The sequence below is a fragment of the Gobius niger genome, assembly GCF_951799975.1.
Source record: "Gobius niger genome assembly, chromosome: 1".
NCBI lineage: Eukaryota > Metazoa > Chordata > Actinopteri > Gobiiformes > Gobiidae > Gobius > Gobius niger.
The window spans coordinates 23,289,852-23,308,349 of NC_136852.1; the positions used below are offsets into that span (position 1 = coordinate 23,289,852).

Here is an 18,498-nt window from a genome sequence, read left to right on the forward strand (position 1 = left end):
AGTTTCGAAAGAGGACAAACAGACCCAGACTAATTTATAATAACGTCTTGGTCTCGCGCCCCATCAATCTGAGCCAGACTTCCTCGTGAGCAGCCTTTCGGTAATTGAAAGGATCCTCGGAAAAGTGGTGGGGAAAAACTTTCTTCCAAAGCCTGAAACTGAATTAAATTTTGGGGATGAGCGTCACCATGGAAACCGTTCCCCTTCCCTGAGCGAATTTACACAACAGGAAAAAAAAAAAACAAGTTAGCAAAGAGAGGAGAGAAAGGAGGGGAGGGGGAGGGGGGGGGGAAGAGGAGAGAAGGTATAGGGTTATTTATTTGCTGAGGGAAGTAAATGGAGCTTGGCAACACATTTAAAGAGCTGTGCGGTTTTAAATGGTCCGGGAAAGTGAACTAAATGATTAGGAAACTGCTTATTACAATGTATCTGGCGGTAGTAGTTGTTTCTGAAAATCTTGAATACGTAATAATGTCTGAGTGCAAATTGCCGCTTTAATTCCCCCTCTTGATCATTCTCGGTTTTCCAAAAAATAAGGCTCTTAGCGACACAGTTTATGATATAGACGTGTCAAAATACATCTCATGCTTTTCAATCCTGTACACAATTTACGAAAAAATTGTTCAAACGAGCTGCTACTGCCGCAGGACGCGGATTCAAAATCACCATGTCGATAATGGAGATTGTTATTGTATTTCAATATCCAAACCATCTAGTTCTGGCTTCCTGCAAACAAGAGAATCCTTATTGTGTAATTGCATCAAACTACAGTGACAATGCAACATGTTTCAATGGCCACTTCAGCAGCTCAGTGTCTTTCACTGAACTGCGCAACAGGAGAAAACAAATTCTGTCTTATTGATTTCTGCGCACATCGGGTAATATGACTTCAGTTGAACCGGAGATTTCTAATTAATGCTGGCGGGGCACAACCTCGCCACTAGAGATCACAGGACCCCCCCCCTTGAAGCTGAAAAATCACTGTCAACCATTTCCTAATCAGTAATTATTCCATAAATCCTCTTTTGTGCCAATAAAAGGAAAAGTAAGACGTTTAATTACTGCGTAGGGATAGTGACAGCTCAGCAGGCCGAGGTAATGAAGGAGCAGGAAAATGAGCAGGAGATGGGGCTGTATCCACTGGCAGCGGGTTTGAGGCGGGATGGGGCGCAGGGTGTGGGGGGGCATCATGTAAGGGAGGTGTGGGGAGGGGCGGTGTGTGTGTGTGTGTGTGTGGGGGCATTTGGGGATTCGTGTCTTGGTGGATAATTCCCAGGGGGATTTCTCTCCGGGACTTGAAAGCTGTGAAGTGTGCGGTTCTGCTGTAGTCCTCCTGGTAATTGGACGGGGGGAGAGGGGGAAAGGGGGTGCAGCGGGGTGGGGGTCAGGTAGAAATGTGTGGGATGGGGGGATTTATTATAAAGGTGGGTGGGGAAGGGGGAACACAAACCAGTTGAATTGTGAACTAGTCGACCGCCATGGCAGAAATGTGGTATTTGCAGAACAGCCAGCGGTTTGAGGAAATAAACATGGGGAAACGAGGATGATATTTTCAGGGCAAATCAAGTGTTTCCTTTTCAAACTGTCTTTCTATTTGATCAAAACAAATGTGTGTGGCGCCCCGTGAGGCGAAAACTGTTGTCACATAGTAAGGCTCCACAAAGAAGAAAAGAAGAATTGTGTTGAACATTTAGGTTATTCCCAGCATATGGTTCATGAACTTATATGATTCAAATAATGCACAATATATCACAAAAATCACCAAGATCTTCCATATTTTTGCTAACATAGCTTGAAACATAACATATGGAAACATACAAATCTGCACAAACTCAGTTTCAGTCATGGTGTTCCTAGTTTAGCCCCATTCTAGCATTGGTTGGGTCCTGATTTCTCATTTCTAGTCTTGTTTTGACACAATTAAAGGACACATCACACATCATATTGCCTACCATTAAAATACTGCATTAAAATTGTATAATGGAGTTTTTCCCTCATATCATTAGTGCTCTTCTGGGATCGTTAGAACATTCAACTTACTTTGACGTGTTATATTTTGATAACAGTAAACCCATACGTACAAGTGAGGAACACAATTACATTTTCGCTCACTCCGCATGATTCGGGAGGCCTGGCTTCAAACCCTCCTTTGTTCTGTCCACCACTTCTTTTATTTTTGCTCATTAGCTCAGCCCTTTCCTATTCCCTACGACCTGCCCGAGCACACTAGCCCCCTTCCTTACTTACTTCCTTGCTTTGCCTCCTTCTCCCTTTCGGCATGTCTATACTTCCCCAGCTCGGAAATACAGCCCATGGCGTTTAATCATTGATGGATTTTTTTTATTTATTTATTTATTTTGAGCAGGCAGGCTAGCGGGCAGCCCTAACACGCATCAAGACCTGCTGATTCACTCTCATATACAGACACACAGCACATCTAATACAAAGGGCTCAGAGCTCATTGTAGCTGCACAGTGATAACATGTGGGTTTATTTCTCCATTTTGAGCATGTGTGCGGTTGTCTCATTCATCTCTCCAGGGACCGGCGACGACCAATCAGATGATCCGAGGCCGCCACAAAAAACAAGGAAGATAAAAGCTATTTATTTGACCAGAACGAAGAGTGTTTCTAGCAGTTTTACACTCAGAGGTACATACGCTGAGCCCTGCTGTTGCGCTAAGTCAACATCAGGCTCTGTTGGTATTAGGATAGTAAATACGTTTAACACAGTTACCACCATGACACTACAGCAGTTCAGTATGTAAACGTACGGTATTGTAAGTTTTGATCAAATTTACTTGCAACCCTGGTACAATGGTATTTATTCATGATTGAATTAAATCAGCGATTCCCAATCTCGGGTCCCTATAACGGCAAAGTGGATCTACAGTGCGTCAAATCAAAGCAAAAGCAAGACGTTTTTGAACGGATGATCACGGTCTTTTTTACTGGGTTATTCCAGGGTGTCACCATGTCTTTCTGGCTGCGACGTGAGTGTGAATTGAGAAAGGAACACTTTTTTTTTTTGCTTACCCCGGCAACCATGAATTCTAAACATCTGAGTCTCATAGACAACAATGTAATTTTGGTTTGACAATACAAGTAGCAAGACTAATTTTGGGGGAGCAGCCGGGTGAATGAAAACCTGACTGAACCAACACCTTTCTCGGACTCCCAATGAAACTCGCATCAACACTGAGATAATCGCCTTACAGATTAATATATCGTGTGTAAACAAGAAAAGAACAGCACAGTGAATGCAAACCATTTAGCTATTATTTTGTGGTTAAACGTTGTCATCTAAATCTTTGAAAAAAGATCCCAGTAAAACACGACTCCAGTGCCTCTAAAATATGTTAACAGCGTAAATCAAAGTGACTTCCATTGAGGGATATTAGATAACAGTGACAATGATGGCAAAAAAAGAAAATAAGCTAAATAAATTTTAATTTTCATGGCATTTCCCAGCAGCCAACATCAACAACTAATAATGATCTTAATCTTCATTTTCCTGCGCTCTCGCTGCACAGACTGCTCCATAATCAAATAATGCTGGAGATATGAAATGCAACACTACAGAGGATCTGCCTGAGGAGTTTTAATAAAGGAGAGACAGGCCACAGCATATCTGTCCCAACCCTTGGCTTTTCTGATCTCGGACCACAAAGGTAATGGCATTTTTCATTATAAAAAGTCAAATGACACCAGGGGGAGTTAATATTAGCAGGTGCAGAAGTAGGTTATTGAGATGCAAGAGATTGGCTGTGTTTGAATACACAATAGTGCAAGGAGTAATTGAAGGAGCACTGCTTCGTGTGCCCCAAAATCAAAACGTAATCCTGCTGCACCAATCTGGCATTAGTAATCGCATTCATTATCTTTGAAAACTAATTTCTATTGGAGTTGCTTTTTGGAGGCTGGCAGCAACTATGAGAGACAGCATGTACATTAGTAGATTACACAGAAATTACACATCACTCACATTCATTCATTTCTTGCTGTATTCTCCTAATATTTGAAGTCATCAGTGTATGAAATCCACATCGTGTTGCCTGTCCTTGTTTGTATTTTGATTTGACAGATTAAATTCCTGAAGCAATAGAGTGTTTGTGTCATAGACTGGATACTTTACTTAAAACGCCCTTCCTATTCCAACAAACTATTTGTTTTTTAAGATATACTAAACCCGCAGTTACTTTTCTCTATCTCTACCTCAAACTTCATTAATGAAATGTACACAGACAGATCGCACAGGGAACCACAGAGGCCAGTTATCTTTGTTTGCATTTCAGCCAGACACAGACTGTTCCTCTGCGCTCCATACCTCTGTCTGTCTGTCTGTCTGTCTGTCTGTCTGTCTGTCTGTCTGTCTGTCTCTATCTAAAATGGCTCCCTCTCGCTCTCCATCCGTGTCCTCATCTGACTTACTTTAGGGACTTTAATGCCAGCTCGAGTCCTCTCTCTCTCTCTCTCCCTCTCTCCCCAATGCCTCTTTCACAAATCCATTCACATTTTTCACATCCTGCACCCATTCCTATCTTTTTATCCTATACCCTTTCATTTTCAGTGCAATTTTCAGGCAGCTTTTTTTCGAGCTCCATGCCTGTGTGTCTCTGTTCTGTACTTTTATTCCCCCCCCAAAATCCAATTTAAAGTTCAGGACGCGGCAGGGATGACCTCGAAGGCAAACCACTCCCTTCCATCAGGCATCCTCTACAAACATGTTTTTTGACACGACAGAAACACAATGGTCTATTTAAATGGCACGAGGGGCGTGGTGTCTTGCATAAGGACACAACAAACAGTACAGCACAACAACAAATGGTCAAAGTCACTGTCGCCCACTGACAGAATCTGTGTAATGTGATGGAAGAAATAAAAAATAATATATAAATAAATTATCTTTGCATGAAAAATCAATGTCTATGTTTCACTTTCACAAAACATTGTCTACCGGTACTAACTTTATTCTGACACTTTCAAAATGGTGGTATTCGCAGTGGGAGAAGTCGTCGAGCACTTGTGGTACAGCAGAACTACCTACACTAGAATGTCTTGGAGGCACTGGCTAATATCAAAGATGTTGATAGGAGAGTGCGGAAAGGCATTTAAATAAGATATATGAAAAAGTCCTGGCCGCGTGATGGATGGAGCCAAACAGTGTGCCGAAAACAGCGGTGGTGAAGAGGGGGGTTAAGTGAGGATGCTCGGCCCGAGGAGCAGACAGAGAAAATCTCATCTCCAGGTGGAATAATCTGTCATTTATCAAACTAATGGAAAAACACAGCACTATAGTGCACTGAGCTGAGGGAGAGAGCAGCAGAAAACAGGCTCCTGTATGAAGCTATGGGGTTTATAGTTACCTAAGGATGCTCTGTAATGTCTGTAATGGGAATATACACTTTTATGATCCACTGGAACAGGATCAAGTCGCAAAACAGTTCTGGAGTTATTGCGTTAATTTTTAGAGAGTCTTGTTTTTCATCAAGAACAGGGCTTGAGATGTCTGGAACTCAAAGCTGAATTTGTCATGTTTGTGAAGGCTCTCAGTCGTCCACAAATCATCCATATTTGTAGATATTTCTTTCAAATATTGTCAACTGGACAGGAATGGTTAAATTGAGGACGTTTTGCTTCTGTCTTCGGAAGCTTCCTCTTACTCTTTTGGTCAGAATTTAAGACACTAAACACACAAGCTGAAGGTCTATTTATAATGTATCTATTTCTCTAATTGTATTGTTTTATTCACCTTACTCCAGAAGTTCGCGTCGGCGCCGCCATGAATTGTGCCCGCCCATTTTCTCCTATCTGTTAACATGGGGCTGGAGAAGTCCACATAATATCAGTCACTACTTGAAAACAAAGCCGTTTTTCCGGAAGTGTCTGTACAGCGGAAGTGCCGAGACAAAGCAAAAAGTGTCAAAAGTGGGCGGGGCGGAATAAGGTGAATAGATGCTTTATCTCTGTGTTCATGTGTACAATTTCTCATCACTCAACATTCACACAACATTTTGCTTCTAGTCAACCGTCAATGTTTCAAACTTTACGTTTCAAACTTTACCCGCACACATATAGGTTTTCTGGACTTACAGATTCCAGGACCCATTTTTTATTCAAAGTGTTTCCCATCACTTACAAAATTTCAAGCCACAACAACCTCAATTAGATCAATCAAAAGTTCCCATTATTTTCAGTGAACCTACTGCATTGTGCTTTACCAGGAAAGATGGTGATGACAGCACCAAGAAAAGCAACAATGTTACCAATGGTTTGGAGTCAAGGATGAGAGAAATATAATTTCAAACCATTCACATGGTTTGACAAATAAAAAATCTTGAATCTTGAATCTTGAGTGACATGATCTGCTGCGGTGACCGTGGACTTGAGGGAAGTCAAAATGAAAGAGCACAGGTCATATTTAGCCTAATTATCGTAAGAGCAATGGGAATAAGTCATACATTTGTTTTAGCAGGACTTAAAGAGAATTCAACAAGGGATAATCCTGGATTAAAACAAAACAATATCCTTTAAAAATTATCCAGGACCACACAATCAATTACAGCTTATTAAACCATTAATTAGCTGAAAACCATTCAAGAAACGGATGAGATTACACTGCAGGGCAAGACCTGTTCCAAACTAGGTCTAATGAAGGGTCGACTCAAATCTAACACCTATAAGAACCCATTGTGGGGTGACAGTATTTTGTCTAGACTGCTCCAGAGCCAGAATCTATATTATGAATTATGTATGCCGGCCTGTGCTCATTTGAGAGAGCCACATTAATGTTATTAAATATGGGGCGCTATAAGAGGAGAAATACTGCTGCTTCTCATCTAAAAACGTGCACGTGGACTCACACAAGACCAAAAAGAGCTAGGGCTGCTTTTTTCATTTGTGCAGAGAAGATTGCATTCTCTTTTTTTTTATTTTCTCCTCTTGTGCACGCGATTACTGAGTGTTCGGGGAGGGGTGAGTGAAAGGGGGATATTAAACGATTCAAATGTCGCCCCTCTCTTTCGCCGAAGAGACCGAGGCTGCAGTAGACATATTGGCCTGGTCTGTTTGGTTAGACAGGGCAATTTAAAACATAGTCTGCCCATTAACTCATACAGGCCTATTGTGCATATGGGGTGCAATGGATATCGTTTTTTTGTATACTTTGTACCATACATTGGTTTTCTGTCTGTCTATCTATTCTTGCCCTTTCTATGCTGACAGTTAACCACAATGATTAGGTGTTTTTTTAAACTGTGGGTCACAACATGCCAACGTGTGCTTGGGTGAGGCCTGAACCAATAACCCATAAGTTAGCAGGCAACACCTAACCTGCTGCGCCACTTTTTAGTAATTTTACATTATATTACACTACAAGTTAGTGTTTGTGTCTATATAATACATACAGTTGTGCTCAATACCCTGGCAGAATTTAATCATAGGCCATCATAGGCCCTGTTGACAATCAAAAAGTGCACCATACCTACTGTGAAATATGGATGTGTTCGCTGATGCCACTGGCTCCAACAGAATAAAGTGAAGGTCCCATTAGTGTCCACCTCTGTCTCCTGACTTCAATATCAGTGAACCACTGTGGGGAGAGCTCAAACGTGCAGCACATGCAAGACAGCCCAGGAACTGGAGGCTTTTTGCAAGAAGAATGGGCCGCTTTACCATCAGAAAACATAAATAACCTCAGCCACAATTTACACAAAAGACTCAAAGCTGTCAATGATGTTAAAGGGGCAATACACAGTAACTGGGGTATGTAAACTTTTGCTCATGCTCATTTTGGTACTTTTTTTTTCATTATGACTTAAAAATAGCAATCTCAGTTGTTTTACCGTAAGTGGCTTCACGCAACCACTAACTATGAGAGAATAAAAACATTTTGTGCTAACTTAAAATAGTAAAAAAAAAGAAAAAAATCTGCCAAGGTATGTGAACTTTTTGAGCAAAACTGTATCAATATAGTGTCCGTGACAGTGTTTGTGACCGAAGCCATAATAAATTGTAATAAATGCGGTGCACCCATTGTAAAGATAATGTTATTGTTATACCATTATGTAAGTCACAAATTATGAAAAGTATAAGATATCACTGAGTATCCCTGGAATATATATATACATACATACATACATACATACATACATACATACATACATGCATACATACATACATACATACATACATACATACATACATATATATGTTTGTATGTTCAAAAGATATAGATCAAATTTGGTCCACAGTTGCTTTTGCAGTGTTTTCTTCTCAACAAATTGCTTGTTTTTTACCCCAAAAGAACAAAGCGAGTGGATGGATTGTCTGCGCTGCCATTTCAAAAGTCGAGAGCTATTTCTTTTGTTGTTTTTGTCTTGTGAACAAGCCTTTTACTGACCGAATCACAATGTCCCACACGACTGATGCATATAGGCTGCTATTGTCCTTCAAATAAATGTCCAAAACAAACAAGGCACAAGACAAAACACCAAACCGCACGGAAAAAGATACAGAGCATGAAGAGAAAGTAAATGGCAAAGACGCAAAATCCTCATTTGTGTGGCCGCTGGAACAGAAATAGTGGGGTCTGATTGATGTTTTCTCAGGGGTCTCAGTATATTGCATGTCTGATCAAGGCAGAGGAATAACATGCAAACAGACATCAACAAAACAAAACAGAAATCAAAACATAGATCTTATTGTTTTGATGTGAGAGCGCTAAAATGCCATATCACCTAATGACAACATCGAGCTTTATTTTGTGTGGAAGCATAAGCCAGAATACTCTACAGGCCAACATTTTACGCCACAAGTGATAATTTGACAGTGCGGCTCTTCACAATATAAATGCTTGTACAGCCGAATCCCTTTAGATTTAGCACTACACCACTCCACAGCATCAGGAAGTCTGCCAATACTCAATAACTCCGCCACTTCCAGCAGTTTATCTTATTATATAAAAGCCAAAAGTCCCACTGGGAGTGACGCAGCGCGAGGAGGAAGCCACTGTGATGCGGAAAAAAGTAAATTACATTGAGAAGTGGGGTCTATTCGCTTCTGCAGACGTTTGGACTTGTCACACGAGGGGCCGAGCAGGTGGTGCAAATAACACTACAGTGGATCAGGAGTGGATCAGTGAGATGGGCAGACCAGAGGGGGCAAAGGTAGAGGGGAAACCAGGCTTAAAAATGATAAAGACACATTTAGTTATGTCGACTGAACATGGTCAAAGATATTTACTTAACCATGAGACTCCATAGCAGCTACATAAAGGATCAGCACTTCATATGCTTGTGGCGGCGTGTAAACAAGCAGCAACCTCCCTCTCTCTACAGCAGCGTTTTTTGCTTTTTTTCTGCAAACTGCATTTGTGGTTTCTGTGTTCCACATTGTTTTACTGACTGCTTCTGTATGTCTTTTTTTTGTGGGGATCGGTGGATTTATTACTGCAGTGAGTCCATAATGGTCCTGAAGAAAGCATATTTTTAAAAGTAAACAAACAGCTAGCTTATGAGTTAAAGACAAATGAGACCAACAAATTTCTTCTTGTGCAACACTGAAGAGGCATCAAGAGCCCCCACATCACTAGAGGCACTACAGAAAACAAGGAGGGGACAAAGGAGGAGGTATCCGGGCAAGACTCAAAGCTAAGCCACACATGCCTTCTATCCCTACTATTGTTCTGGCTATTGGAGTATAAAACAGGTTAACTGCTAAGCTCTTCCTAGAAGAGGGTTAAAGTGGTTGTGGAGCGGAGAGAGCTGCGCAGGAGAAAGGAGGAGGTGGGGCTGACCAGTACAGGACACCACGCTCTGAAACAGGGCCAAACCCAGGAGGCACTGCACCATTTCAGAAGATCAGAGGAGACTGAAGGCTGCCAGCCAGGTTTCCTTCGGGTGCTACGGTTTCCCCGACCTCCAAAAACACACTGCTCAGGTTGACCCACAGTGGTGGTGCAACTCAGTCACAGCGGCTCAGGACTAACACATGAACACTATTTCATTGTATGGTTATACAATGAACAATTACTTACTTATTATTACTTATTTATTATTACTTCTGACTGGCATGTTGTTGTAACTTGTTCATCGTACAATTTGTATTAATGTGTTGGTCATACAGTGGAGCAAAAAAGTTATTAAGCTTTGGAACAGATGCGTGACGAGAAAAGATCCTGAGAAAGAACAAAAAAACCTAAGGTGCAATGAAAGCCTTCGAACTAAAACTTATCTATAGCCAGTTTTCACCTGCACCGCTACATGAGATGGAAAAAGGAAAGTGAGAAAAGTGGAGAAATCAGCTAAAACCCCTCTCCTCCACTGGGACGTCCTATCCTCATGAGGAGAGCACATTTGGATTCAGCTCCATCAGCACTAAACTCCATCCACAGTGTAGCGGTATAGAGTTCTGAGACGATCAATGGGTCTCAATAACATTCTGATTGTTAGGGATGACTGCACTGACCCTGTGCCGATCAATTAAACCAAACTATTCATTTCATTATTCGCTAAACCTGACCAGGCTCCAAACTCTGCTGGAAAAGGCAAATGCGGACCGAACCAAGACTAAACCACGACAAAACAAGGTGCTTCTTTATTCCTTGTGGCATGAAACAATAGCCTAAACATTACTTAAATTATCTGTTAAAAATAGTGAGAGAAAAAGGGACTGTTTATGATATTTGCTACACATTCTCCGACCCCATTAGCGTCCCATGCTGCCCTGTGCATGTGTTGTCAACGGAATACTAAAAGGGGTGTACATAAGGAGAAAGGCTCATTACTGAAACCCATGAATAGTCAGAAATAGGTTTACAGTGAATTCATTGATACAATAAGACATACTCATAATGAACACTGAATGTATTTAAAAGTACAGTAGATGTGTGGATATTTCAAAATAAAATGATCAAAGTAGCATTGCTAAAGTGCAGTCCTGAGAGTGTGCCTGCATCTGCTCTGATGTCTGGGGTTTTGGGACTTACGTTTGTGGTTGTTCTTGCGTTGAAAGGGCAGCGTGTGTCTCTCTGGCTCCTCCTCACCCTCCTCGTCGGCCAGGTGCGTATGAGTGTAATGGTAACTCAGCCCCGGACGGTTCTTGTAGCGCTTTCCACAAACTATAAATGAAACACACACAAATCCAGCAACACATTTACATAGGTCGAGCTGGTACAATGTCTTGCTCAATGACACAATGCAGCCATCAGGTTTTTGAGTGAAACATGTACATGCACTAGTTTGGGTCAACACTTCAGGGCACTACAGTGTGTCCTCTTTTAGCTCCAAAGTCTTATTGCAAATGTCAAAAAGATCTCTTACTGTCACAAACGTAAGGCTTGTCTCTGTCCTCGGCGGCTGGCGGCTCTTGCCTCTTCCTCATTCCTCCGACGCCGCAGGCCTGAAAGCAAGCAAACTTTTGCGTGAAACATAAAAGACACATTGAGATTTCTCCTTTAATTTCCTTTCAGGCCATTAATAAATATAAAAATAACAACAGAGGTTCAAGAAAAAGGGAAATTCCAGCAGTTTTTCCACCTCTCCCTCCATGTTACACACACATGTAAAGTTGGAACGTTTCAAGTTTTGTTGACAACACTGAAACAAATGCGTTGTGTGTGTTCCTGTCTCTGGTACATGCTAATTCTGTGCTCTTGAGCAGGAGGAGGCTGATGACACTTAGCAGGGGAGCAACCGCCCCAATTAACAACCCCAGTGTCGGTGTCTGTGTGTGTGAGTGCAAAAGCTGCCAGAATACATTGTTAACACTTGATTATCCTCCCATAGGACGCCCCGCAAATGTGAGGAACAAAACCGCACGAGCCAATCAAAGTTGCAACAAAGAAAAAGAAAAAAAAAAAGTTGTGTTGGCATAAATTAACCTGAGATGTGATTGGATTCACAGGAACGATTTCATTTCAAAATTGGTTTACAAAGTACAGTAAAGTCGTCACGTTTCAGCATTAGATAAATATAACAAAAGATCAACAGCGCTACATCAGCAGAAGATATCGGTTGTGAATTGTAAAAAAGGTCATAAAGAACCAACAAACGAACACCACATAAAGGCCACGGCTGTCTTACTCGTGCTTTGGTGCGGTTCTTTCGCTTTGGGACGTCTTCTTCCATGTCGTCCGCCTCCAACTCGTGAGGGAAATCCCCAACCAGCAGCTTCTACAACAAAACCAGAGGACAGGCGGGTGCATCAAGGCTAAAGCTGTCGACCGAATGGAACAAGAGCAAAGCCTGATGTGGATAATCAGCAAAGGTTAGAAGAAAGTCTCTCACAAAGGTTGTCCGGGTATTAATGTTAAGTCCTGGTTTAGTTCTCGCTTGATCCTGCTTTGTAATTGCAACTTGGACATCTTTTTGTGGTAGGTATATACCTGGTTTAGTCGTCCTTTTATCCCGGGGTTACAATGACTTGAAATGTTTATGGTAAAAATATCCAATACTGATTTTTACAAAATGTTGATACAGCGTCTTGCTATTTTGAGCGGTAATGTGTCTGCTGTTAAAGTTGCTGTTAATGTGTCTGCTGTTAAAGTTCTTGGATTAAGAAATTCCCTGGAAAGCAGCGGGAGGAGAGTGATTTGACGACCACCCATCGGCTCAGACGCAGCGGGGCGTGGTTAAAGGAAACACAGAGACCCCAGCCGCAGAGCACGTTTCTCAATCACGACTAAAGATGTTTAACTTGGATCAAAATTGTCCAACTACTACTGATTAGATTTACACAGATTTAGATTTTGGAGACTCCATTGGTTCCTCGTGCTTTGTTTTGTCAGGTTGAAAACAATGTGAACTATGTTGTTTCCAAAAAATTGGTTAAGTTAAATTCACCTTGGATTGATGAAAACAACCACACCATTTGTGGCTACTTAAAGACATGGCAATAGGATGGATATAGCACAGTACCTAAAAGTGTAATAACATGGTATTTATCGCATGTTGTTTATATTTTTTTGGTAATAATAATATGAAAAAGGACTGCAAAAAGCAGTTATTAAAGCAGCTATTTCCATTCTATTACCATGTCATTACTGTGCTGTGAAGTAAGGTGCAGTTAATATTTCACATAAATCAGTCCGAGGTATTAGTCATTATTTGTGAGTTTGTCCGCGGGGTGTGAATAGTGTTTTACTGAGAGGTATTCTGCTTTATTGACTCCACACGGTGCATTCCCCCTCCTCTCTTAGCTCGCTCGCAGGCCGGACAGGGTTTGATTGATTAGTTGTCCGTCCAGGTTCAAGAGCTGCAGCCTCTACAGTACAACGCTAAAATACTCAGTCAGAGGAGTTTGGTTTAAGACTGCGAGTATGGGACACCAAACAACAAAGAGCTGTATTGACTTTCTCTAAGGCTGAAACCCAACCTGAAGAAGGGTTTCATACAGCCGCAGTTACAATCAAAGTATAACCTCTGTAGTACAAAGTGCTTCTTTTTGGGGATTTAAGTCATGACATAAGTGATGAGTACAGTGAGGAGAGAGTGGAAATTGGGGCCTTCCTTGAACCGAGCGCATCTCTCCCAGTTTGGCTTTACCCAAATCTAAAAGTGTCAAAATAGCGACAGAAACGTGCAGGGAAAGCATTAAAAACACAATAAAAAAGTGACAAAAACACGACTAAAGAGTGACGAAAAATCCACATAAAAAGTAACAAAAGAGCGACAAAAAAACGTGACAAAAACATGGCAGATGCAACAAAAAAGCCACAAAAAATTAGATGAAAAACTGATGAAAACAAGTCAGAAATGAAAAAAGCGGTGAAAAAGCAAGAAAAACAACCAACAAAAGAGATGAAAAAGAGATGAAAAATGCAGCGACAATGCGACAAAAAAGCTAGGATCAATTTTGCAGGTCTTAGCTTTCAAATGAGCCGTTACACTAGCCAAGAAGCTTTTAGATTTGGGTAAAGCTGAACTGGAAAAAACGCACTTGGTTAAAGTGGGGGTTAAGAGGTTTGCAGCATGGTATATTAAAATTCCTAAAATTACATATCAGTTGCTACATGCTTTTATGGTTTATAGTACTACCTAATGTTTTGTTAAGTCAGAAGAACTTACAAGAAACAGCCGCTCTCACCGGAATTGTTTTCAAATTTAGGAAAATGTAATTCAGCTCATTTCAGCAATGGAAATAAACTGATCGTGTCACAGGGGTCTAGCACAAAACAAATCTGGAACCTATAGGTAAAAGAAAATAACCAGCTGACCTTACCCAGGAAAACAAACATCATGCTAATCTATATATTGAGCCACAGTGAGTGTATTTGTCTCTACTTGACCTTTTATGGCACACAACAAATGACGATCAAGCATCATACTCCAACATTCTTCGTCAAGAAGACTACGCAGCCATTGCCCCGAGGTATTTTGTTTTCATCCATGGGCGTATGCAGTAATTTTCCAAAGTTTATTTATTGTTGTGGTTTTTTTAAACCATGACAAATAAAACTCCTTGGATGATCTGTCAGTCTGTTCAGTCACACAGGACCTAGTGCCAAGAGGAGATTTGAGAGCAGCAGGGGCCGACGTCGCAGCCAAAGAAAATGCTTCAACAGACGCAGAGACAGACACAAAGAAACCGAATCATCAACATAATAAAGGGGGAACAAAAACCTTAAAATATATTTAATAAATATATGATGTTTGCTGTACCGCTGGGTAACCTATAGGACACTGGTTGATATCTTGTTGATATTTCTGCATCTGTACACTGGGGGATTCCACAACATGTATGTACAGCATGTTCACTCAGCTGCGCTTCACTCCAGGACGCCTCCGAATGACTGTGAAAACCAAAGCCTACAACATGCGCTTTCAGTCCACCTGGCTTCTCTCTGCTGGGCTGCAGATCCTCGAGGACTTCACAGAAAAAAAAACTCCTACAAGCTGAAAAGTCCTATCACAAAGGAGATCACATTGAAGCTAGCCCTCTTCTCTTTCACAAGTTCTTACAGGGGGCGAGGGACACTGAGCAGAGCAAGGTATGTGTGTAATAATTGCTTAATTGTGTCATGTGATTGTTTTGCTGGCCTAAAGTGAAAAGATCAAGGTTATATACTGCAAAATGACAACATTTTCCGATCAAATAAAGTTACGTGCAGAGGTTATTTTCTTTGATAATCAAAAATACTGCTCGAATTCTCTTTCCTGTACCATCTGAACTATGGAGCTTGATTCGACCAGACTCTGCTGGAGCAGAAAATTAACTTGATCCGTATTTTTGTCGGCGAGCAACTGGGTGTCGGACTAGCGATGGAGCCCTTCGGAGCGGAAAGGGAGGATGTGGAACCGCTCCCATTAATTACAATAAAAATGAACACACATGATGTGGAATCTGCCATAAAGAAACAAGTAAATGTGTGGTTCAACGCATGTTGAAAATACAGTGGAAGAAACTAGGATACAGCCCTGTTCTGTGATCAGTGTTGAACTCTCAATGTGACTCTGAAATATGGACGACAATGTGGACATGGACATTATGCGCTGTAACAGAAAGAGGACCAAATGTCAAACCTGGCACTCGCTCATAGGCTCCTCCTCCTTCGTCTCCACCTTTTTGTCGAGGGCTTCTCCGGCCAGAAGGGACTCTAGCACGGGACCATCTGGGATACCCCCCTCCTTCTTTAGAGATGCCTCATAGTCTAAAACAAAATGCAATTTGAGGGGTTTAATATGAACACTGAACTCAAGAGATGCCGAATATTGCTATTTGTGACCGATTTTTTTTTTACTCCTCTTACCAATTTTGAATTCGATGGGTACTAGCCGAGGGTCCTCCAGGATGTTCAACCGTCTCTTCTTGCGCCAACAGCGAGCGGGATATGTGTACAACTGACCCGGGGCATGACCTGAGGCAATATAAACAAAAGCAATAATGAGAAATAGTTTACATTGTAGTAAATTGTTGAAATGGGGGAAAGACATACACCTTTATTAAGCCACTTTTGCCTAAAATAGCAAAATGGCAGATTTCATATCTTAGTAATAATAGACACACAATCAGCAACTTTTCCGTCGTAATTGAACTTGATCTCCCCTAGAATAAATAACCCTTTTTGGCTTCTCTTGGGTTTCATTGCTTAATCATCTACAGACACTATTTCTGTTACATCCCTCTTTGTTGAGAAAAGATTACGATGCCTCGACACACTTCAAACAACTGTGGAAAATCATCTGAAACCACAACATCTGCTAAAGCCTCTTCTCTCCTCTCCAGTCGAGTGCTCTGGGCTCCTCCCCACTCCGTAGCGCACGCAGGTAAACATCACACACACAGTCGCATTCATGTGGCTGGTGGGGACATCAGACTTCATTTTCTAAAGCCCAAACGAGGTCTAGCCCAATGATCAACCTAAAACATAAGCAAAAGTCTATATCCTCCAGCTACATAGTCCTACTTAAACCCATAGCTTTGGAGATAGGTCCCTAGAGATGAAGATATATGTCTTTTTATCTCACAATAAAAAGAAAGTCATATTCAGTTGCTTAAGTTTTGCATCACCCACAGTTTTAGGGTTTATCGTTTATCACATTTATTTTTAATGTCTTCATTAAGGCCACTTCTATCCAAGAGTTTAATTATATTCAATGTGTAGAATTAACTGCTGTCCCAGATACAGTGCTCTTAATAATCTGTATCTGACTATATCTAGGAATCAGATACATTCACAATTCGAGGGCAACATTTAGAAATTGTTCATTACCTGCGCTCTTTTAAGGTACTTTTGAAGGGTTTGAATCAAATAAAATGTCTCATTAAAAAAGGTCTCTGCAGTCCCTGGGCAATAGTTTGGACACCAGTGCTATAAAACAAGCAGCTGAAAACAAGTCCCCATAAGTGACGTCTGCACAGGTTTGAGTCCCCACGTGGCATCATAAAACAGTACACCGTTTTAGTCACACACAGGTAGACGGCATGGAAACCCACCAGGCCCACGGTGGTTCTTCTCCATCCAGATGTAGCAGTTGCTTTGGGCCACTCCCGTCTGAGAGTCCAGGAACGGCAGACGCATGGAGCGCTCGGCACACAGGCGGGCATTGTAGCTGCGGCAGTGCTCGATGGCCTCCTTGTAAAACTCCTCACCGAGACTGGGGGAGAAAATAAAAAATATGGCATGTTATTTGTTATACAGTACCAAGCACCATTATACTATACTGGCAACTGGCTTTACTCTACACCCTTACAGGCAACCATTTACCCAAAAAAGCTAATATGGACAGGTCCCACTTATTTACGTAGACCCACACTTGGATTATTTTTCCTAATACATGTCCTGTATGTTTATAGGAGCTAACAGGTATCCAATAACACAGACCCAACTCGAAGGTTTTCTACTTAGTGCACCTTTATGGCTCAGAGGCCCTGACAACTACTTAAAAAAGTAAATCAGTACTGGGCTGTTTTGACACATTTCTCTTCTCATCCATGAAGGAAAATCCCATCTCTAGACAAGAGGAACTTTCCCGCTGCAGATGAGAAGCAAAACATCTTCAGTTTAACCCAGTCCAGAAAACTACTTTTTGAACACTTCTGCGAGCTTTGTTAAGTGCGTATCGCAACTATCGAGGTTGTTGTCAGTCCACAAAAAAAGAGGGAGTGCGAACAACATTAGCTGAGAATACCTGTGAACACATGACAGACAGGAAATACAGTTGCAGTCGCCAACACATTTTTATATTGTCGACAATGTATGCACCATATTTTCTCGGCTGTTAACGTGTGAGAGCGATAAAAATTCAGTGCTACATCCCTGTCTGTCTGTCTGCACGTCCACACATTGCTCTCGCTTAAACAGAGGGGCTTTACCTGTTCTTGATAACTGCTCCTCCGGATTGCCTGTGGAGAGAAGAAACACACAAATAAGTGGTGAGTCACCGCTTAACCCCACCCAACCCACCCTCGGCGCTGAAACCGCTGCATTCGTGCGGTGTCAAAAAAACATCAGGAATTCAGAGGCGGCGGGGTTGACGAATCCTGGTGAAATGGTGGAAATGACCTTGTATAATATACACCTGCTTTAACTGGAGATACATCAACGTGTGGCAACAATCAATGATCAACATAGAACTATGAATGTTCTTTTTTCCCCCACTCATTTAATTTTGCTCTTCACAACAATATTTGAGCACCCCAGGCACGTATTTAACAATGTGGCTACTCCATGTTTGCAAGCAATAAAAAAGGTTGTGCATATTTTATCTTTTCTCTCTTTTTATTGCACTTATTTTTAATCTAACACACTGGTTGAGACTTCTGGATAGTATGTGGATGTGACATGAGCATTATGGGACTTTGGGTTATTACAATACAGACAAGCATCCAACCTCCAGTAAATCTGGATCGACCACAGGACAAACGATCGATTCTAAAAAATGTATAGTTTTAGTGCTACAAAAACTAACAATGAATAAGATACTTTGCACATAATTTGCAAGGGAAGAATATTTGAAAGTGTGTGGTTTCTTTTTCGGTTTTAGCAGCAGAAAGTGCA

At 41.4% G+C, this 18,498-nt stretch overlaps 1 protein-coding gene across 1 annotated transcript in view; it reads right to left on the minus strand.

Moving 5' to 3' along the window:
• Positions 1-18,498, minus strand: part of dpf1 (double PHD fingers 1) — a 47,087-nt gene that overhangs the window by 14,078 nt on the left and 14,511 nt on the right. The window contains 7 exon segments of the mRNA XM_079576351.1: positions 10,987-11,118; positions 11,321-11,399; positions 12,083-12,172; positions 15,521-15,648; positions 15,748-15,855; positions 16,935-17,095; positions 17,814-17,843. Coding sequence (XP_079432477.1) covers positions 10,987-11,118; positions 11,321-11,399; positions 12,083-12,172; positions 15,521-15,648; positions 15,748-15,855; positions 16,935-17,095; positions 17,814-17,843 — 728 coding nt within the window.